Source organism: Saccopteryx leptura, chromosome 10, assembly GCF_036850995.1.
Source record: "Saccopteryx leptura isolate mSacLep1 chromosome 10, mSacLep1_pri_phased_curated, whole genome shotgun sequence".
NCBI lineage: Eukaryota > Metazoa > Chordata > Mammalia > Chiroptera > Emballonuridae > Saccopteryx > Saccopteryx leptura.
The window spans coordinates 56,498,780-56,515,815 of record NC_089512.1 but is presented as its reverse complement, the minus strand read 5'-3'; the positions used below and the strand labels follow the sequence as shown (position 1 = coordinate 56,515,815).

Sequence of the window (17,036 nt, the reverse complement as noted above, 5' to 3'; positions counted from 1 at the left end):
CCCAGCCTGAGCTGGGGGTCCACTTGGATCAGGGCAGAGAGCTTATACCTTCAGCGGTGACCCCTCCATTCAGGATGAGCTTCCCCATCTCATCGCGCACCAAGCCATTCTTGTCTGCCTTGTGCACCAGGTACAGCTTCCTCTCCTCGTCGTAGTCCAGGACACCGACACTGCACCATGTATACTTCAGCTCCTGACTTTTGGGGTCCTCTGAAACAGGAGGGAAACCCATCAGTGTTCCCTGCCATAGGGTGAGTAGAAGCCTCTCAGTGTGGGTAGCAGGTGCTTGGTAAAGGTCTCACTCCCACCAGGAAGACCTCCTCTGGCTCCAGCACAGTGGAGGCCTTGTTTCCTCCCAGCTGAGCTGGACTCTGGGGAACCCCTGGCAGGAGGAGGAGCCAGAAGGAGCAGGCCTCTCTGCCCCTGTGCTCTGTGTGACCCTATCAGGGCAGAGAGGTAGAGAGACACAGGCTAGCAGAATAGAGAGGAGGCAGGAGAGCCCTAAGGCTTAAGGCCGAAGCAAACAGACCTATTTGGGATCTAACTGCAATGGTCATTGTGTCTGAGCTAGGCCCCTTCAAATTGACCAAGCCTAGGGTGACTTCTGCCCTTCCTATAGACTTAGAGGAAGGTAAAGTGACCTATGCCCTTTCCATAGGCTGCCTGTGGCGGTTGACCCCCTGGACCCCTCATATCAGGACAAGTGAGGGCTGGGTGAAGACTGCTGCCCTGCAGTGGCTTCAAAGGGGGCCTCAGGGCCTGTGTGGTCCAGATGGGCCTCCCACCACTCCCTGGGCTGAAGCCTACCTCTCCAGCTCACCTCCTGCCACTGTTCCCCATACTTATTTCTCTCCAGCCACACTGGATGTCTAGCTATTCCTGAGACTTTGGGGCATGCTCCTGCCTTTGCAATGGCTGTGGCCTCTGCCTGGAACAGTGTCCTCCCCCCCCCTCCGGCCTCCCTCCTCCCTCCTCCTTCTCCTAGGAGTGGAGATAACGAGACACTCCCACATGTGCCCTGATTGGGATCCACCCAGTGACTCCCATCTGGGACTGATGCTCTGCCCATCTGGGGCCATGATCACAACTGAGTTACTTTTAGTGCCTGCAGTGGAGGCTCCACAGAGTCATCCTCAGTGCCTGGGGCCAAGGCACTTGAATCAATCAAGTCATGGCTGCCAGAAGGGAAGAGAAAGAAAGAGAAAGAGAAAGAGAGAAGGGGGGAGGGGGAAGAGGAGCGGTGGAGAAGCAGATGGTTGCTTCTCCTGTGTGCCTTGACCAGGAATTGAACTTGTGCCATCCACATGCCTGGCCAATGCTCCACCACTGAGCCAACTGGCCAGGGCCTGTAACACTTTTTACTCAAGTCACCTCATTACTGGTTTGTTCCCTGCTCAAGTGGTTTCTTGAGAAACATCTCTGCCTAAAATAGTGTCTTTGCCCTAGGCACTCTCTCAGCTTAAGTCGTACTGTGTATGCACCCTTTCTGGTTCTGGTCAGCCTCCTCACACTAGTGTCAGCTCCCCAAAGGCAGGAGTGACTTTGTCCCATCCTGATCATAGCTGCATTGCTGAACCTAGAATGGAAACTGGTACATGTAGTAGGTGCTCAATAAACATTTTTTCTTTCTTTTTTTCTTTTATTCAGTGAGAGGAGGGCAGGCAGAGAGAGAGACTCCTGCATGCACCATGACCGGGATCCACCTGGCAAGCCCACTAGGGAATGATGCTATATCCATCTGTGGCCATTGCTCTGTTGCAACCAGAGCCAATTTTTAGCACCTGAGGCAAAGGCCATGGAGCCAATCTCAGCGTTGGAGGAGGCCAACTCACTAGAGCTGATTGAGCCATGGCTGTGGTGGAGGAAGAGAGAGAGAGAGAAAGGGGAGGGGTAGGGAAGTATATAGACGCTTCTCCTGTGTGCCCTGACTGGGAATTGAACCCGGGACTTCCATAAGCCAGCCAATGCTCTACTGCTGAGCCAACTGGCCAGAGCCTCAACAAACTTTCGTAGAAGTTAGACACATATGACACGGTGTCAGGCAGAGGAGGCCTCAGTACATAGTGGCTTACAACAAATGTCAGTAATAGAGTGGGATGAGGACGGAAAAGGGCTGGGATTCCCAGGAAACACTCGCTGCTGGTCAATGCCAGACAGATGAGAAGAGGAGGGAGTTGTGCTGTACCTCACCGGCTTTGGTTCTGTGTTTGCTTTCCCGTCCCTTTCTAGTAAATTTCCTTTTCAAAAATGCTAACCTTGTCTTGGCTCAGCTTAGCAGAAAAGATGTCACAAAAGAAGCCCCCAGCAGGACACAAGAGTCCACCGTCAGGAACGCTCCCTGCCAGCCCCTCCCCCTGCCTCCCAGGGCCAGGACCCATGTGAAGGGTGCAGACAGAAACGCTCCAGGGAGGCTGATACTTGGTGCATTTAAGGTTAATGTAGCCCCAAACCTTCTGGTTTTATCACCAAGAACTGGTGATCTGGGAACAATTGAGTTAAATTATTTTTGTAATTAAGAAAAAAAAAAAAAGGGAACATCCTGGGCTTCTTGTCTATTTCAGAGAAATTGATTCCAGCATTAACCTGATTTTAAAGGGAAACATAAAGTTAACAGTGTGCTCAATGGACTCACTGAGGGCCCCCTGGATGCTGTGCAGCCTTAAAACCAACATGGCTCTCACACTCCTACCTGCCATCTGGCCCACTCCTGCTCCATGGTGGCTTGTCTACCCACTGGCAGGAAGAAGAGTGGCCCTCAGCCCTGTACAGGGGCATAGCTACTTCCAACCTCCAACCCCATGACCCAGACCTTCCTAGGATGTCTGTACAGAACCAGCCACTCAAGCTGGGTAGCTGGCACTGTTCCCAGCAGCAGACAAGTAGAGAGAGCCTGTACGGCCCCCAGAGCAGACCTGCAGCCAAGGGGGCCGACACAGACAAGGCTGAGCAAACCTGGGCACCAGTGTATGGGGGTGCGATAGTGGTTGCAAATGGGTGATGGTAGGAGTGAGTGTGTTTGGTAAAAATATGCATATGAGTGTGACTGCATGTGTTTGTGAGTGTGTGAGATGGTGTGAATGTGCTTATGAACGTGTGTGATGGTATGTCTCTGTGTCTGCAAGCGTGAGAATGTATGACAGTGTGTGTATTGTCTATGTAGAGGTGAAAGCCAAGGGCCACACGTAGAGCCAGAGTAATGGTGATTTCTGGGTGGTGGGATGGAAGGGCTTGAACTGTGCCCCTTATGCACATTTGAACATCACCAAGGCATGAATATTTTTTATTACCAATAAGTCAAAGTTGTTTTGTTTTTAACATTAGACACTATCCAGGTGTTCCTTGCCCAGCCCTCCCACCAATGTCATCCCTGTTCTCTGCATTTCCTGCCTCTGTGTGGCCAGTCCTTTGGCCTGTTTCCCAGCTTGGAGGTCTTAATAGGTGGGCACCTCACCTCCCAGGGCTGCGAGGCCCAGGGCAACCCAGGAACCTGTGGCCAGGACTGATGGTAAAGACAAGGATCCCATCCCCTACCAAGGCCGGCTGTGCTCACCGTGCCCCAGGAAGTCATTGGTGGGCAGGAGGGCTTTTCCTGGGACTGGTTTCCTGTCCTGAGACCCTGGCTCCAAGCCCATGTTGATCCATTCGCTAGGAGTCCGGCAGTCAAACTCCTCATTGTCAAATACCTAGAAGAAAGCAGCAGGCATCAGGAGGAGGCAGCTCAACCCAGTGGGGCCTCAGAGGGCTGGGCATGCCAGAGGATGGGGCTGCCTATGTAGGCTCCTCCCCAGGTGTAGGTGCCGCAGACTAGGGACCAGAGAGCTGGAACCCCTTCTCTGCTGCTCACAGGGGCCGGTGAGTTCTGGCTCTATGAACCCCTCCCTGGATCCTTGTCCAGCCAAGCCATCCTGAGGTTCCGGCAGAGGGCTACCTGGGGAGTTATAGTGGGATATGAGCTCTCTCTCCCACTGCCCGAGATCACCCAACTCAGGCCCAAGGCAAGAGGCGGCCCTTGGATTTTCTTAAGCACCTCACTCAGACTTGGAAATGATGGAGACTCAGAGCTGTCAGAGGTCACACTTAGGGAGATGTGCGTCTGGATTCAGCTCTGCCTCCCCTCAAGAGATACCCAGGGCCATAGAGAGGAAGGATAGGGAGGCAGGTGAAAGCCAGAGCAGGCTATCCTCCCTCTTTTTCCTCCCTGGACTCAGTTTCCCCATTGGTACCCCCAAAGGGGTTGCAATAATGCTCTCTACCACTCCCTGTCTCGCCATCTCGGTCAGCCCAGAAAAGTGGACAGGGAGGCCTGCACATACTCTGCAGTTCAGCTGAGCTGCTTCTTGGTGCCCATGGTTGCAGCGGGGGCAGGAGCAGACATAAACGTTGCCTGGGCTCCCAGGGAAGAAATGGAGAATCAGCATCCCATTGGTCCTGGGACCACTCTGTCCCAGCCTAGACCCTTAGGGGGCTTTAACTATGCAGTTGCCTTGTTTGACAAGTAAGCACTTGTGATTGCCATGAGGTCCCCTTTCTGGTTTGACCCCTTAGTCAAGGTCCTGAACACCCTCCCCTTGACCACTAGTGTTCTGTGGAAGCTGAGCTCACCTTCAGCGGGAGATAAATGGGGAAGAGCGGGTCATTGCCCTGTTCAATGGTCTGGGGGTGGTAGGGGTCTGGGTGCCTGGGCATGAGCTTGTTGGAGTCGATGCCCTCTCTGGCCAGCAACTGTTCAATGTCCAGGCTCAGGTACAGCCGCTTCCTCCTGGTGAAGGAAGACAAGGGGGACCTCATGACAGCTGTGTGAGGTGGCTCAATGGGTGTCAGCAGAAGTCCACGGGGTAGAGAGCGTCGGGATGTGGCCCAGGGACCCCTCCAGGGCCCTCCCCCCTCTAGCACACATCAGGAAGTGGTGTAATGGCTGGCACTGGTATACTGGGCTCCAACTGCCCTTCGGTCCTGCCTGGCAGTTCTAGCACATTGACTCAGATATCACCCTCCCCGATTCCACAGCAAGGAAAGCAGTTTGTTATTGCTAAGAGACCAAAGGGCTAAAGGATTTGAGCACTTGCAGACAGACTCATTTTGTGACCTCTGCTATTGGAATGGTCACTGAATTACCTGCTGTCCCTCACTCTACTCGGGCAGACACAGACTCCTGGAGGACAGGCCCTCCCAAAGCCCACCCAGCCATACCTCTCAATCTCGATCTTGCGGGGGCACTGGCCCGGCAGCACCAGGAAGGGCACCTGCACCTTGGGCTCATAGGCCTGCAGCGGGAAGTCAGCCTGGGCGAGCAGCTGGGTGGTAGACCCGACGCGTTGCTGCTTCAGGCGCTCCTCGAAGTCCTCAGGAACCACAAAGCTTTGGACTATAGGTGGGAAAGGGCCAGGAGCCTCAGAGTCTCAGGCTGGGGCCCAACACCCCCCAAGACAAAGCTATAGGCAGGTATCAGGCATACACACTATTTTGGGGTGTGGGAAGCTCAGAGCTAGCCTGTGGTCAGGCAGTGGTGGGAGAAGCCAGACGTGGCACCAGGCACCCAAGGGAGTGCAGGCCTGAGGGATGACAGCCTCTGAAGTCTGTTCGCTCCTGCTCTCTTGTCCAGAGCCAGCACGCTCGGTCCTTCCCTTCCATGCTGGCCATGACCCTAGCACCAGCGGCCATTGCTCATGCCAGATGCTGAAGCAAACCACCAGGGAGGATTACAACTAGACAGGAAGGCGAAGTGGTAGCTCCCTGCACGTTTGGGATGGGTTCCGGCCACCCCTACCTAGAGGCCCCCCAAAGCCTATCGGTCTGAATGCCATTCACTCCCTGGGACCACCTGCAGTGGACTCAAGGCGTCCTGGACTCTGTGGAGTTGGAGCACCACCATCTGGGCAATGGGGGACCTTCAAGTCACAAAATGGACAGCCCTACCTAGACAATCAGGACAGACAGAGACTTTCATTCCAGGTCTGGGGGGAGGGAAGCAGGTGGACAGAGACCCCAATGATAGGGTGACTATTCCAGTTTGCCTGGGACTGAGATGGTACGCGGGATTTGGGTCATTAAGTGGAAAGTTCCAGAAAAACTGAGGCCATAGAGCTGTGGGAATATGCTTCAGGGAATGAGTCACCTTCCCCAGGGGCTGGATGGGCCCAGTGCAGTTCAGCGATGGCCCCCCCCACTCTCCTGGGGGGCCCTGGTGACCCCTCCTTGGGCCTTACCATCTCTCTGGGGCCCCTACAGAAGCCCCCAGACCCTCAGCAGAGACCAGCTGCCTTCAGCTGAAGTCCATTCTTTCACCAGAGCTGCCAAGGACTCTGGGAACCTCACAGCACAAAAATGGTCTGGCCAAGAAGCAGTTTTCAGACCCCTTATCACCTGCTCTTGAGCCTGTGGGTCTGTGACACCATTCCACTCCCAGAACCATGGCCCAACCCTGAATCTCAAGAAGGTACCAGGGATGGGGAGTGAAGCTTGGCCTCTGACCCTACTGCACCCATGAGCCTGAGGCCAGCTTCTTAAGCACTCTGCCGAGCCTGCTGCAGCAGAGTGGACTTGTTGCTGGCTGCCAAGAACCCTGACTGCCACCAGCCTGTGTTTCAGGACTGCTTTTCCTCACATGGGTGGGAACACAGAGCAGCTGACCACTCCCATCTGTCCCACCCCCGGGGTGGTAGGAGCACCGTTCCCAGCACCCTCAGCTATTACTTCTGTGGGTTTTTTAACCCTTTTCCAGGCCGCATATACTTGGGGGGCTGTGAAGACAATAGGCTGGACCCTCAGATCACAGCATAGATGCACATGCGTGTGATGTTTCTGTGCCACCCTGCGGGTTCACAGAGCCCATGAGGCCCTTGGGCCTGACAGAACTAATCTGGGTAGTGCCAGGGCTCTGCTAGGTTGGAGAGAAGGGGCAGACAGCTGTGACCACGGTGCATCTGTGCCTGATCAAAGGGGGTTCCCTGTCTGCCGGCCTGGGGGAGGACCCCACCTTATTCCTCACCCCCGCTCAGGGCCCCACTCTGCTCGCTGCCTCTCCTGGAGTCCCCCTCGTCTTCCCTCTGCCTCTGGGGACGCCCCTGCGCACTCCCTGCAGACCTGTACAGTGCTTACAGGACGGCCCTCGGAGACAGAACAGAGCTCTTCCACCCTCCTTCAGCACACATCTCAGCACCTTCCTGTCAGGCTGTGTTCCACATGCCGAGGCCCGAGCGGGAGCAGCTCAGACACAGTCCTGGCCTCCTCCAAGCCCCATTTCAGGGAGGCAGAAAATACACGTGTCAATGCTCTACCACCCCAACTGAGTGCGGGAACAGGAGCCCTGGTCGCCAGCACCCCGAACCCACCGTGGTGCCCTTGTCACAGCTCAGCAGCTGTGGCTCACGGAGCACTCAGTGAGCACCAGGTCAGTGAGCTGGGACCTTGCAAAGCACCTTCTCTCTTGTTATCCCCATTTTATATTTGAGGAAACTGAGACCATCAGCCAGGAAGAGACAGTGTCCCTAAGGCTAGAGGCCCTGTTCTAACCATACCTGTCCACCCGTCCTTCCAGGGTACTGACCTTTTGGGGTAAACTTGTCAAGGTCAGCCTGCCGTAGAAGGTTCTGGTTCATGCAGGGTCCACGGCATACTTCCTAGAATCAAACCCCAGAACCCCAAGGTAATGTAAACATCCAGGGACAGGCAGGACTTGGGCAAGGGTAAAACTGGCTGGCTGGGGTCAGGACTTGGAGGAGACGTTGCTGACCCAGAACCTTGTCCCACAGAACCTGTCCTACTCGAGGACAGATGTCTTCCCTAAGTCCACTGCGGAGCACAACCGGGGTGTGGAAGTAGGGCAGAACCAGGGAGTTTGTACATTGCCTCAATCAGAGGCTACAATGGGCCACAAGCTGTGACCCCCTGGGACACCTTTGGCCCTACCCCATTCTGATCCTGTACTCCTCACTCTGAGAACACTCCTGCTGTGTGTCCGGGAGCTGAGCCACAAGACAGAGGTACTGCAAGGCCAGTAGGGGTCTCTGTGTAGACCTCCCCTCCCAAGGTCACTCCGGCACCCCAGACAGAATGGGTATTAGTGGGTCCTTATCCTGTCTCTCCTGGCCCCTCTCCTGCCTAAAACCTTCCTAACACTGGTGCCTGCAAGGCTCTGTGAACTCTTCCCTAGTCCCCTCCTCTCTGTCCTCTCCCTGCCCCAGGCCTCTACTCTCCCCTCACAGTATACCCTCCTCGTACACATGGGCCATGGGCTCTGTCAGGGACCCCAAGCCTTTCTACCTCTGTACCTTCTGCCAGGACACTCCCCCCTAGCCGCTATCGTACCATCTCTTAGATTTCAGCAATATGCCACCTGACCCAAGGACCCCTCCCAAACCAGAGCTGGAGGTGAGTAACTCCCTCACATAAATTATTGAATGAATGAACAGATAGATGGACAGATGGATGGTCAGAGGATGGATGGAAGGATAGATGGGTGGGTGGGTAGATGGATGGACAAATTGATAGACAGATGGATAGATGATTGGATAAGTGAACAAATGAACTGATGGACAGATGGATAGATGGGTGGAAAGGAGGGCAAATGGAACCCACAAGGAGGGCAAAGGCTTGGTAGAATGGTTGCCACACTCACCCCAAGTTGATCTAAGGTTCCAGGGCTGAGGACGTCCGAGTAGAACCCACGCTGCTGCGTCATTGGGTACTTCTTATCAGTGCTCGTCAGGGGCAACTTCCGAGGCTGCCCCAAATCTGACGGTATGGATGGGACCGGGGGCAAGGGGAAAGCTGGCTGGTTGGGGTCAGGACTTGGAGGAGACTTCGCTGACCCAGAACCTTGTCCCACAAGAATCCCCCTCAGGTTGTGCTCTAGGCCTGCATTAGTCCTACTCAGCATATACTTTTCGTCATCAGGAATACTCCTGCATTCTGGGTCCCCAGGGGTCCTTCCTGGGCTGCAGCTTTCTCTGTTGGACTGTTCCATGCTGTTTCTCAGGGTGATGCCCCAGCCAGAGCTCCTAGGAAAATATATGGCATCATTGGGGCTTGCCAGCCTCTGTTCACCCCAGGGACACCATGACACAGGATGCTTGTTTGTCACCTGAAAGAAGACTAGCCTTCTATGTGTGGATAACAGAAGAGGGAGCACGGAGGGAGGCACACAGTGCAGGGAGGGTCCCACCAGGAGACGGGGCCTTCCTTGCATGCTGCATGTGAGAAATGAGCCCCCAGAGTCAGGGCTGAGTGAGGAGAGTCTAGGAAGCTCTGAAGATGCCCCACCCCAGTGCGTCCTTCTGCACTTGCCCACCTCTATCCCTCACAGTAAGAGAGCAAGCCCTGGCTTCTCACAAGGGAGACGAAGAGAGCAGCTCAGAGCTCACTCACTCAAAGAAGGGCCCTGTTAGGTTTTCCCCAAAATGACTTTCACCCACAGGCAGCCCCAGGCCTTCAGCCCAGCCCTGCGGGGTGCCCTGCTTCTCCCCATGGGGATTCAGGGCCATGCCCTGCCTCCCCCACCACCATACCCTAGGATCTAGAGGACTAAAGCCTCCACAGAGGGACCCTGACTCTCCACTGACCCACATACCCCACTGCCAGCAACTTAGCTCAGGGATGGCCAGTTTAGGAAACACACCCTCCCATCTCCCTAAAAGGGCAGCAGATATGCCACTGGGTCGCACAAGCAACCGCCATCCTAAGATCAACAGTATGCAGAGTTTTTACTGTGGGGTGGACAAGCTTTTGTCAAGTCATTGTTGCTTTTGTCTACCTCAAATTCAGCATGGGGAGGGGACTCCTTAGTCAGGAGCATTGCAAGAAATTGGACAATGATTATATAAAAACAAGAGGTTTTTAGCCCTGGCCGGTTGGCTCAGCGGTAGAGCGTCGGCCTAGCGTGCGGAGGACCTGGGTTCGATTCCCGGCCAGGGCACACAGGAGAAGCGCCCATTTGCTTCTCCACCCCTCCGCCGCGCTTTCCTCTCTGTCTCTCTCTTCCCCTCCCGCAGCCAAGGCTCCATTGGAGCAAGGATGGCCCGGGCGCTGGGGATGGCTCTGTGGCCTCTGCCCCAGGCGCTAGAGTGGCTCTGGTCGCAACATGGCGACGCCCAGGATGGGCAGAGCATCGCCCCCTGGTGGGAAGAGCATCGCCCCTGGTGGGCGTGCCGGGTGGATCCTGGTCGGGCGCATGCGGGAGTCTGTCTGACTGTCTCTCCCTGTTTCCAGCTTCAGAAAAATGAAAAAAAAAAAACAAAAAAAAAACAAGAGGTTTTTATATAATACTGATGGAAAAAAAAAAATGAGTGAGCACAATTACCTCAATCACAAAATTACCTCAAGCACAAAATTTCAATGCAAAAAAGGGGAGCATCTTAACAAAGGGAAATAGGGGCCTGGTCCAAGTGACACCCCTCTTCCTTCCCATTCCATTTCCCACCCCCTGCATGCTGGGAGGAGACAGCCAGAAGCTTGCAACACAGGCCACTCTTTTGGCTAGGTGTTCCATGCTCTGTCATCTCCATTTTAGCTGCCATTGAGCCTGGCTGGTGTAGGCCTCCTGTCGGATTATGGCAGGGGAATCTTGCCTGGACTAACCTGAAAGGTGGGTGGGCAGCCAGGCCTGTCTGGAGCAAGCTTCCCAGCAATGCTGAAGTGGCCTGCAGTTGCTCAGTCCATTTCTAAGAAGGGGGTGGTGAGTTGGCAAGACCACTTGGGGGACTGTGAAGGACAGGTGGGGCTCTGGCAGGAAGCCCCAGACTCTGAGCCCAAAGGCTGATCAGCTTCTATTCAGCTGGGCGTATCCCATCAGAACCCTGCTCCCTGAATCCACTCCCAGGGCAGGTGCTAAGTTGGGTCCACCTGTCTGACAGTCACCAGCCCTTCCCAACCACCCTGAAGGTCAGAGGGCCTACTGGGGATCAGCCCCATCATGGCTGCAAACCTACAGAAGTCTGCCTCATCTTTGAACAAAATCAACAAATAGAGCAGAGGCCTTGGAGAAGGCAAGGTCCCAGCTCCACAGGAGAGCGTTCCATTTCCTGGCTTCCCCAGCTCGCCAGTGGGTTTGAATATGCTCGGCTGCTTCACTGGTTTGTTATAAGGCTTGATAGAGGTAGATGTAGAAATGTCCTGGAAACCAGAGTGTCACTGAGGGCAAAAGGAGTCTGTGATGGGGGATGTGCTGCCCCTCTGAGCCATTTCTCTCTGAGCAGATTGGCAGTAGGAGCATGAACCCAGGCATATCCCAAGAAGAATGGGGGAAGTGTGAGCTGCAAACTCAGAGTCCTGCTTCCTCTCTGTCCCTCAGCCTTTCACAAGGATCAACAGCTCCCTTCCAGTCCCACCCCAACTCTGGGCACTTGTACGTTACAAGTGTGCACAGAACCTGTGACAGAAAGACAGACAGAAAGACCTCTTTCTGCTATCACAGCCTCATGGGTGATGGCAACCCCTGTATGGGAATGAGCATGGCTGACAAAAGGGAGAGGACATGGTTCCCAGCACGACCTCTGCTGGGCACTCTTCCCTGATGGATGTTATTAAGGGGCTTAGATGTAGTTAATGCATTAGCTCGTTTAAACCTCTGAGGTAGGAACTGAGACTACCTTCATTTCTTAGAGGTAGGAAAAACATGGCTCAGAGAGGTTAAGTGACCTACACAAGGTTACACGGCCAAATTCCAATTAGTTGGAATTTGAACCCAAGTTATTTTTTTCTCCGCAGTCAGATTGCCTGGGAACCCTACTGGCTTGAACTAGAGGAAGCTTCAGGTTGGACTCACTGATATTCAATCCCCTGTGACCCATCCAGGCACTGGGCTGGATGGACACAGATGACCAAGGGTATTTGATCCTTACAACAAGTGCCATTTTTATCATCAACCCACAAACAAGGAAACTAACATCTAGAGAAGTCAAGAAACTTGCCAAGGACACTCAGCTGAACCTGCAGAACCAGAATGGAAACTGAGGTCTCCACCTCTGGCTGACTCAAAGGCCCATGACTGCACCCCCATGACAGTGGCTCTCAAACTCCATAGCAAGGAACCCTGCGATTCTGCAAGTGAGTACCTGTGGGCAGGAGGGCTTCTAAGCCACCCACCCTTGATTCAACAAGGACCCTGTACCTTTATGTTTCACATACCAGGGTTCTGTGTAAGATCTAATTTGACAAATGGGTGTGTGGCTTAAGGGTTTTTGAAAGTCTGTTCTTGTGGGGCTACCTGGGGCTACCTGGCAAACAATACCCTGGATGCTAACAACCCCAACAGCGTTGACTTCTACCTTTTTGGATCAGTCACCTGATGTGACTCCCTCTGTGTTCCTCCAGCTGTTGGAGGCTCCTCCCTCCAGTGAATATCTCCCCTATTATACTATGTAAACACCTTTCTCACCGGCTGACTGGGCATGAGGGCCAAAAATGCAGGAATTTTCTAGTAACACTGATCTTTGGAACCTTGGTACCTACCACGGGACGTGTCTGACACAGGATTTGCACACACAGGATAGGAGCCTAGAATGTGTTTGCCTAATGACTGACTGAATGAATGAATGAAGTAAAGGGAGCAGTTGATCTCTGTAACAACTTGTCAGATAGATGACACAGTGCTCTGCCAATTTATAGAAGGGGGCACAGAGGATCAAAGAGACTGAACGTAGTCGCGATCAGGAGAAGGACTGGGTGGACCAGAAGCTAGGCTCCCTTCTTGCCTGTGTCGTCCACAGGAGATGGGGGAGGGGAGAAAAGGTGGGGGCCCCAAAACCGGTCTGGTAAATACAGGACTTATCGGCAAGGTTGTTTAAAAATGCGCTCACTCCTTTCCCACTTGCCAAGGCTCAGGAAACGGTGCTCAGAATCGTGAGCAGGGATGTGGACCTCCGGCCGGGTGGGTGTCCTCCTCCTGTCCACTCGCCTTCTGCACCTTATCGGGGGTCCCCCGCCCGTGCTCGTCCCGCCAAGGCTCGGCCACACTGACCTACCAGCTGCACCGCTCAACGTCGCGTCCCGCAGCCTGTCTCTAAGAGGGAGTCTGAGTCCGTTGCTAACGGGCGGGACCATCGGTTCCGTGGGGCGGGAGCTTTCTTCGGAACCTGCCGAAGTCTTCGTCAGCCTCCCCCACACATTCCGCGACTTGGTTCCTCCCTCCTCTTCTCGTAGCTTCCCCTTCCCGGGCCTGGGCCAACCTCAGAGCGGCGGGAAAGGGTCAGCCCTCTAGGTTTTCCAAGTCAGGTGCCATAATCCCTTTCCCCTCCAGACTGTTCTGGAATAAGACGCAGTACAGCCAAATGCAGTGTGAGAACTTTGATGGAATCTTTTTTTTTTTTTTTTTTAGCTATGTAAATAATTTGGGGAGAATAATTGGGGAATTTTACAATTTGGAAATTCGTATTTAAGCCACAGCTATAGGACTGATGGTAAGGTCTGCCGAAAGGGTGGCTTCTGGTACTCTCAGTGGGTTCAGCGTAATAGCCACACCCACCCACTGGGCGACAGTTCCTCCTCCCCATCCTCATGGTGGCTGTGGGTGCACCTGCACCCCCTCCCTAGTTTCAGGTGCCCATCGCTCCGGTGTCCTGGCGTGGGTTCAGGCTTTTATCTTCCTGTCCTGGCTATCGAATCATGTTTCGTTTACTTAGATGTGATAATACGATAGTATTGTGGTTATAGAGGAGACTGTCCTCGTCTTAGCTGACACAGACTGAAAAAATTCAGTGAAGTGTCAAGAGGTCTGCTGCTGCGAATTCCTTTCAAATGGTTCAGCCAAATTGCTAGATGAGTATAGGTAGGAGGTAAACAAAAGCAATCCAATGCTAACGATTAAGGAATCTGAAGGTTTACAGGTGTCCACTCTTCCAGTCCTTGAATTTTTCTGTAAGGAAAAGAGGTGGGTTACAAATCAGAAGAAAAATTAAAAATCACCCCACCTCAACCTGAGAAGCCCTGCCCAGAGCCTTCTCAGAATTGGCCCCATTTCATAGGTGGATACACTGTGCACAATAAGATAGGCTGGTGTTAGAGGAGGTAGCAGGACCTGATGCTCGTTACATAAATGTCCTATTTTATTTGGCATTTTAGTAATGCTGGCTTGGTGCCAGACCTGTGCTGGGTACTAACTGTTCAGATTTGAACTGGACCCTGTCCTTCCGTAGAATGCGTGTTGTGTAGGAGAGCCGGGAAGGCAGGGTCCGAGGGTCTCGGAGGGAGGGCATGTACTGTGACTGGAGACAGTGGTTTGGCCTTTGCACAGGCATCTGCTTCCTTTGTCCAGAGCAGCTCTCTCCACCAACTCCTACTCCTGGCCAACTCCTTTTCATCCTTCAGGACCCTATGCTGGCGCAGCCTTTCCTAAGCCCCAACAATGGTTTTATTTGCTTTACTTGTTGGCATTCACATGGTAGGTACTCAGTGATCATCATGGAAAGAAGAAATGTGAGGAAGATTGGAGGCAAGGGTGGCCAGAGCTCTTCCAGGGGGTGGAGACCCCCAAAGCCTTCATTTGGGCAGCCTGGCCCTAGCTCCCTCTGTGGATCTGGGCACAGGTTGTGTACCCCATTCGGTCTGTGGAGACATACTTGCTTCCCTGCTTTTGCCTGGCACTTCCCACACTTGGTAAAGCTGTCCAAAAGCTGCAGTACCCATCCAGTTGCCAGGGCAACATCAGCCCATGGCGGGACGTCATGATGACAGGGGCAGAGTGCTAATCCTGAAAAGTTGCCAAGCAACACAGTGGGTTGGTGATGTCACAGGAACCATGGCTGTTGGACTCATGAACAGGCCACTGCAGAGAGGACCCACACTCAGGAGGTTCAGCTCATAGAGTAGCTCAACCTCTGCTATGCAAAAGTCATTGTTGTGCCCTTCTACTGGAAGGTGGGCTTGAGTAATGGGGACCAGGATGGGGCTGCTTCTCCCAGCAGCCCTGGCAGCTCCACCTCACACTTCTACAGGTGTGAGCAGTGGGTGTGGCTGCCTCCCTCTCTGGTAACACACTGTGGTTCAGTCTGGGTCTTAGGTGCCCACCCTCTAATGCCCTCATCTTCACCAATGGTTGGACATGGGATCAGGCTTTGATGTCCCTGCCTTGCCCTGGAGGCTCCCATATCTACTTGTTCCTTAGAAGAGGAACAAGGGGCTGAGCCACGAGCCCACCCTGAGTTCCTGAGCCTCCTGTGGTGGGAGGACAGTCTCTCACCCTGTATGGGCTGAACAGGAGGTCAGATTTACACTTGCTGAAAGAGGGGAGAGTGGGTTTCTGCCAGAGTTTATGGAGGGGCAGTTCTCTGCCCATCTCTGGTGGGCTGGGCAAACAGACTGCCTAGGGTGCCCTGGCCCAGCCCATGCCTTTCAGGCAAGGGGTGTGAGGGCATAGCAGACCTGTGCCTCCTCTTCCTGTGTGTTCTTGACGGCAGTGCTGAGGCGAGAGCACTGCTTCACTGGCTGCGAGATGAAAGCCCAAGTGAATGGGCGACAGAATGGACTCTTTATGTGGCCGGCTGGCCGGCTAGAACAGAGAGCACTGGGCATGCAGACAGGGTGACTGGAGCTACCCACCCCCTGCCTGCCCCCAGCCAACCTCTTGGGTCCTCAGGATCTCCCTCTGGTTTGCTAGGCCAGGGGCTCTTCTGAGCTGCTGCCAAGTGAAACCAAGCCATAGGCATGAGGGGGGGTGAGAGAAGGCTGGGTGAGGTCTGCGGTTCACCCTCTCCTCAGGCCACCCCTGGCCCTCCAACCTTCTGCCACTGGCCAGCTGGCCCCAGCAGCTCTCATCAGAATTTTCTTTGATGAATAAAAATGGAGACAAATTGGCCCTGGCCAGTTAGCTCAGTTGGTTAAAAGTGTTGTCCTGAGAAAGCCCAGAAATAAAACCACATATATATGGTCAAATAATCTTTGATAAAGGGGCCAACAACACACAATGGAGAAAAGAAAGCCTCTTCAACAAATGGTGTTGGGAAAACTGGAAAGCCACATGCAAAAGAATGAAACTCGACTACAGCCTGTCCCCGTGTACTAAAATTAATTCAAAATGGATCAAAGACCTAAATATAAGACCTGAAACAATAAAGTACATAGAAGAAGACATAGGTACTAAACTCATGGACCTGGGTTTTAAAGAACATTTTATGAACTTGACTCCAATGGCAAGAGAAGTGAAGGCAAAGATAAATGAATGGGACTACATCAGAATAAAAAGTTTTTGCTCAGCAAGAGAAACTGATATAAAAATAAACAGACAGCCAACTAAATGGGAAATGATATTTTCAAACAACAGCTCAGATAAGGGCCTAATTTCCAAAATTTACAAAGAACTCATAAAACTCAACAACAAACAAACAAACAATCCAATAAAAAAATGGGAAGAAGACATGAATAGACACTTCTCCCAGGAAGAGATACAAATGGCCAACAGATATATGAAAAAATGCTCAGCTTCATTAGTTATTAGGGAAATGCAAATCAAAACTACAATGAGATACCACCTCACCCCTGTTAGATTAGCTATGATCAACAAGACGGGTAATAGCAAATGTTGGAGAGGCTGTGGAGAAAAAGGAACCCTCATTCACTGTTGGTGGGACTGTAAAGTAGTACAACCATTATGGAGGAAAGTATGGTGGTTCCTCAAAAAACTGCAAATAGAACTACCTTATGACCCAGCAATCCCTCTACTGGGTATATACCCCAAAACCTCAGAAACATTGATACGTGAAGACACATGTAGCCCCATGTTCATTGCAGCACTGTTCACAGTGGCCAAGACATGGAAACAACCAAAAAGCCCTTCAATAGAAGACTGGATAAAGAAGATGTGGCACATATACACTATGGAATACTACTCAGCCATAAGAAACGATGACATCAGATCATTTACAGCAAAATGGTGGGATCTTGATAACATTATAAGGAGTGAAATAAGTAAATCAGAAAAAAACAAGAACTACATGATTCCATACATTGGTGGAACATAAAAATGAGACTAAGAGACATGGACAAGAGTGTGGTGGTTACCAGGGGTGGGGGGAGGGAGGACAGGGGGAGAGTTAGGGGGAGGGGGA

General features: G+C 52.9%; 1 protein-coding gene across 1 annotated transcript in view; it reads right to left on the bottom strand.

Annotated features, from left to right (window-relative positions):
* DNAH1 (dynein axonemal heavy chain 1) overlaps positions 1-12,984 on the bottom strand; it is an 83,712-nt gene extending 70,728 nt beyond the window's left edge. Inside the window, exons 1-7 of the mRNA XM_066351910.1 lie at positions 12,960-12,984; positions 8,618-8,999; positions 7,547-7,619; positions 5,191-5,365; positions 4,603-4,759; positions 3,551-3,683; positions 49-210 (exon numbers count right to left, since the gene is read on the bottom strand). Of these exons, the coding sequence (XP_066208007.1) occupies positions 49-210; positions 3,551-3,683; positions 4,603-4,759; positions 5,191-5,365; positions 7,547-7,619; positions 8,618-8,965 (1,048 nt within the window). The 5' untranslated portion in view covers positions 8,966-8,999; positions 12,960-12,984. The remainder of the gene's footprint in view (positions 1-48; positions 211-3,550; positions 3,684-4,602; positions 4,760-5,190; positions 5,366-7,546; positions 7,620-8,617; positions 9,000-12,959) is intronic.
* Between the last annotated feature and the right edge of the window lie 4,052 nt (positions 12,985-17,036).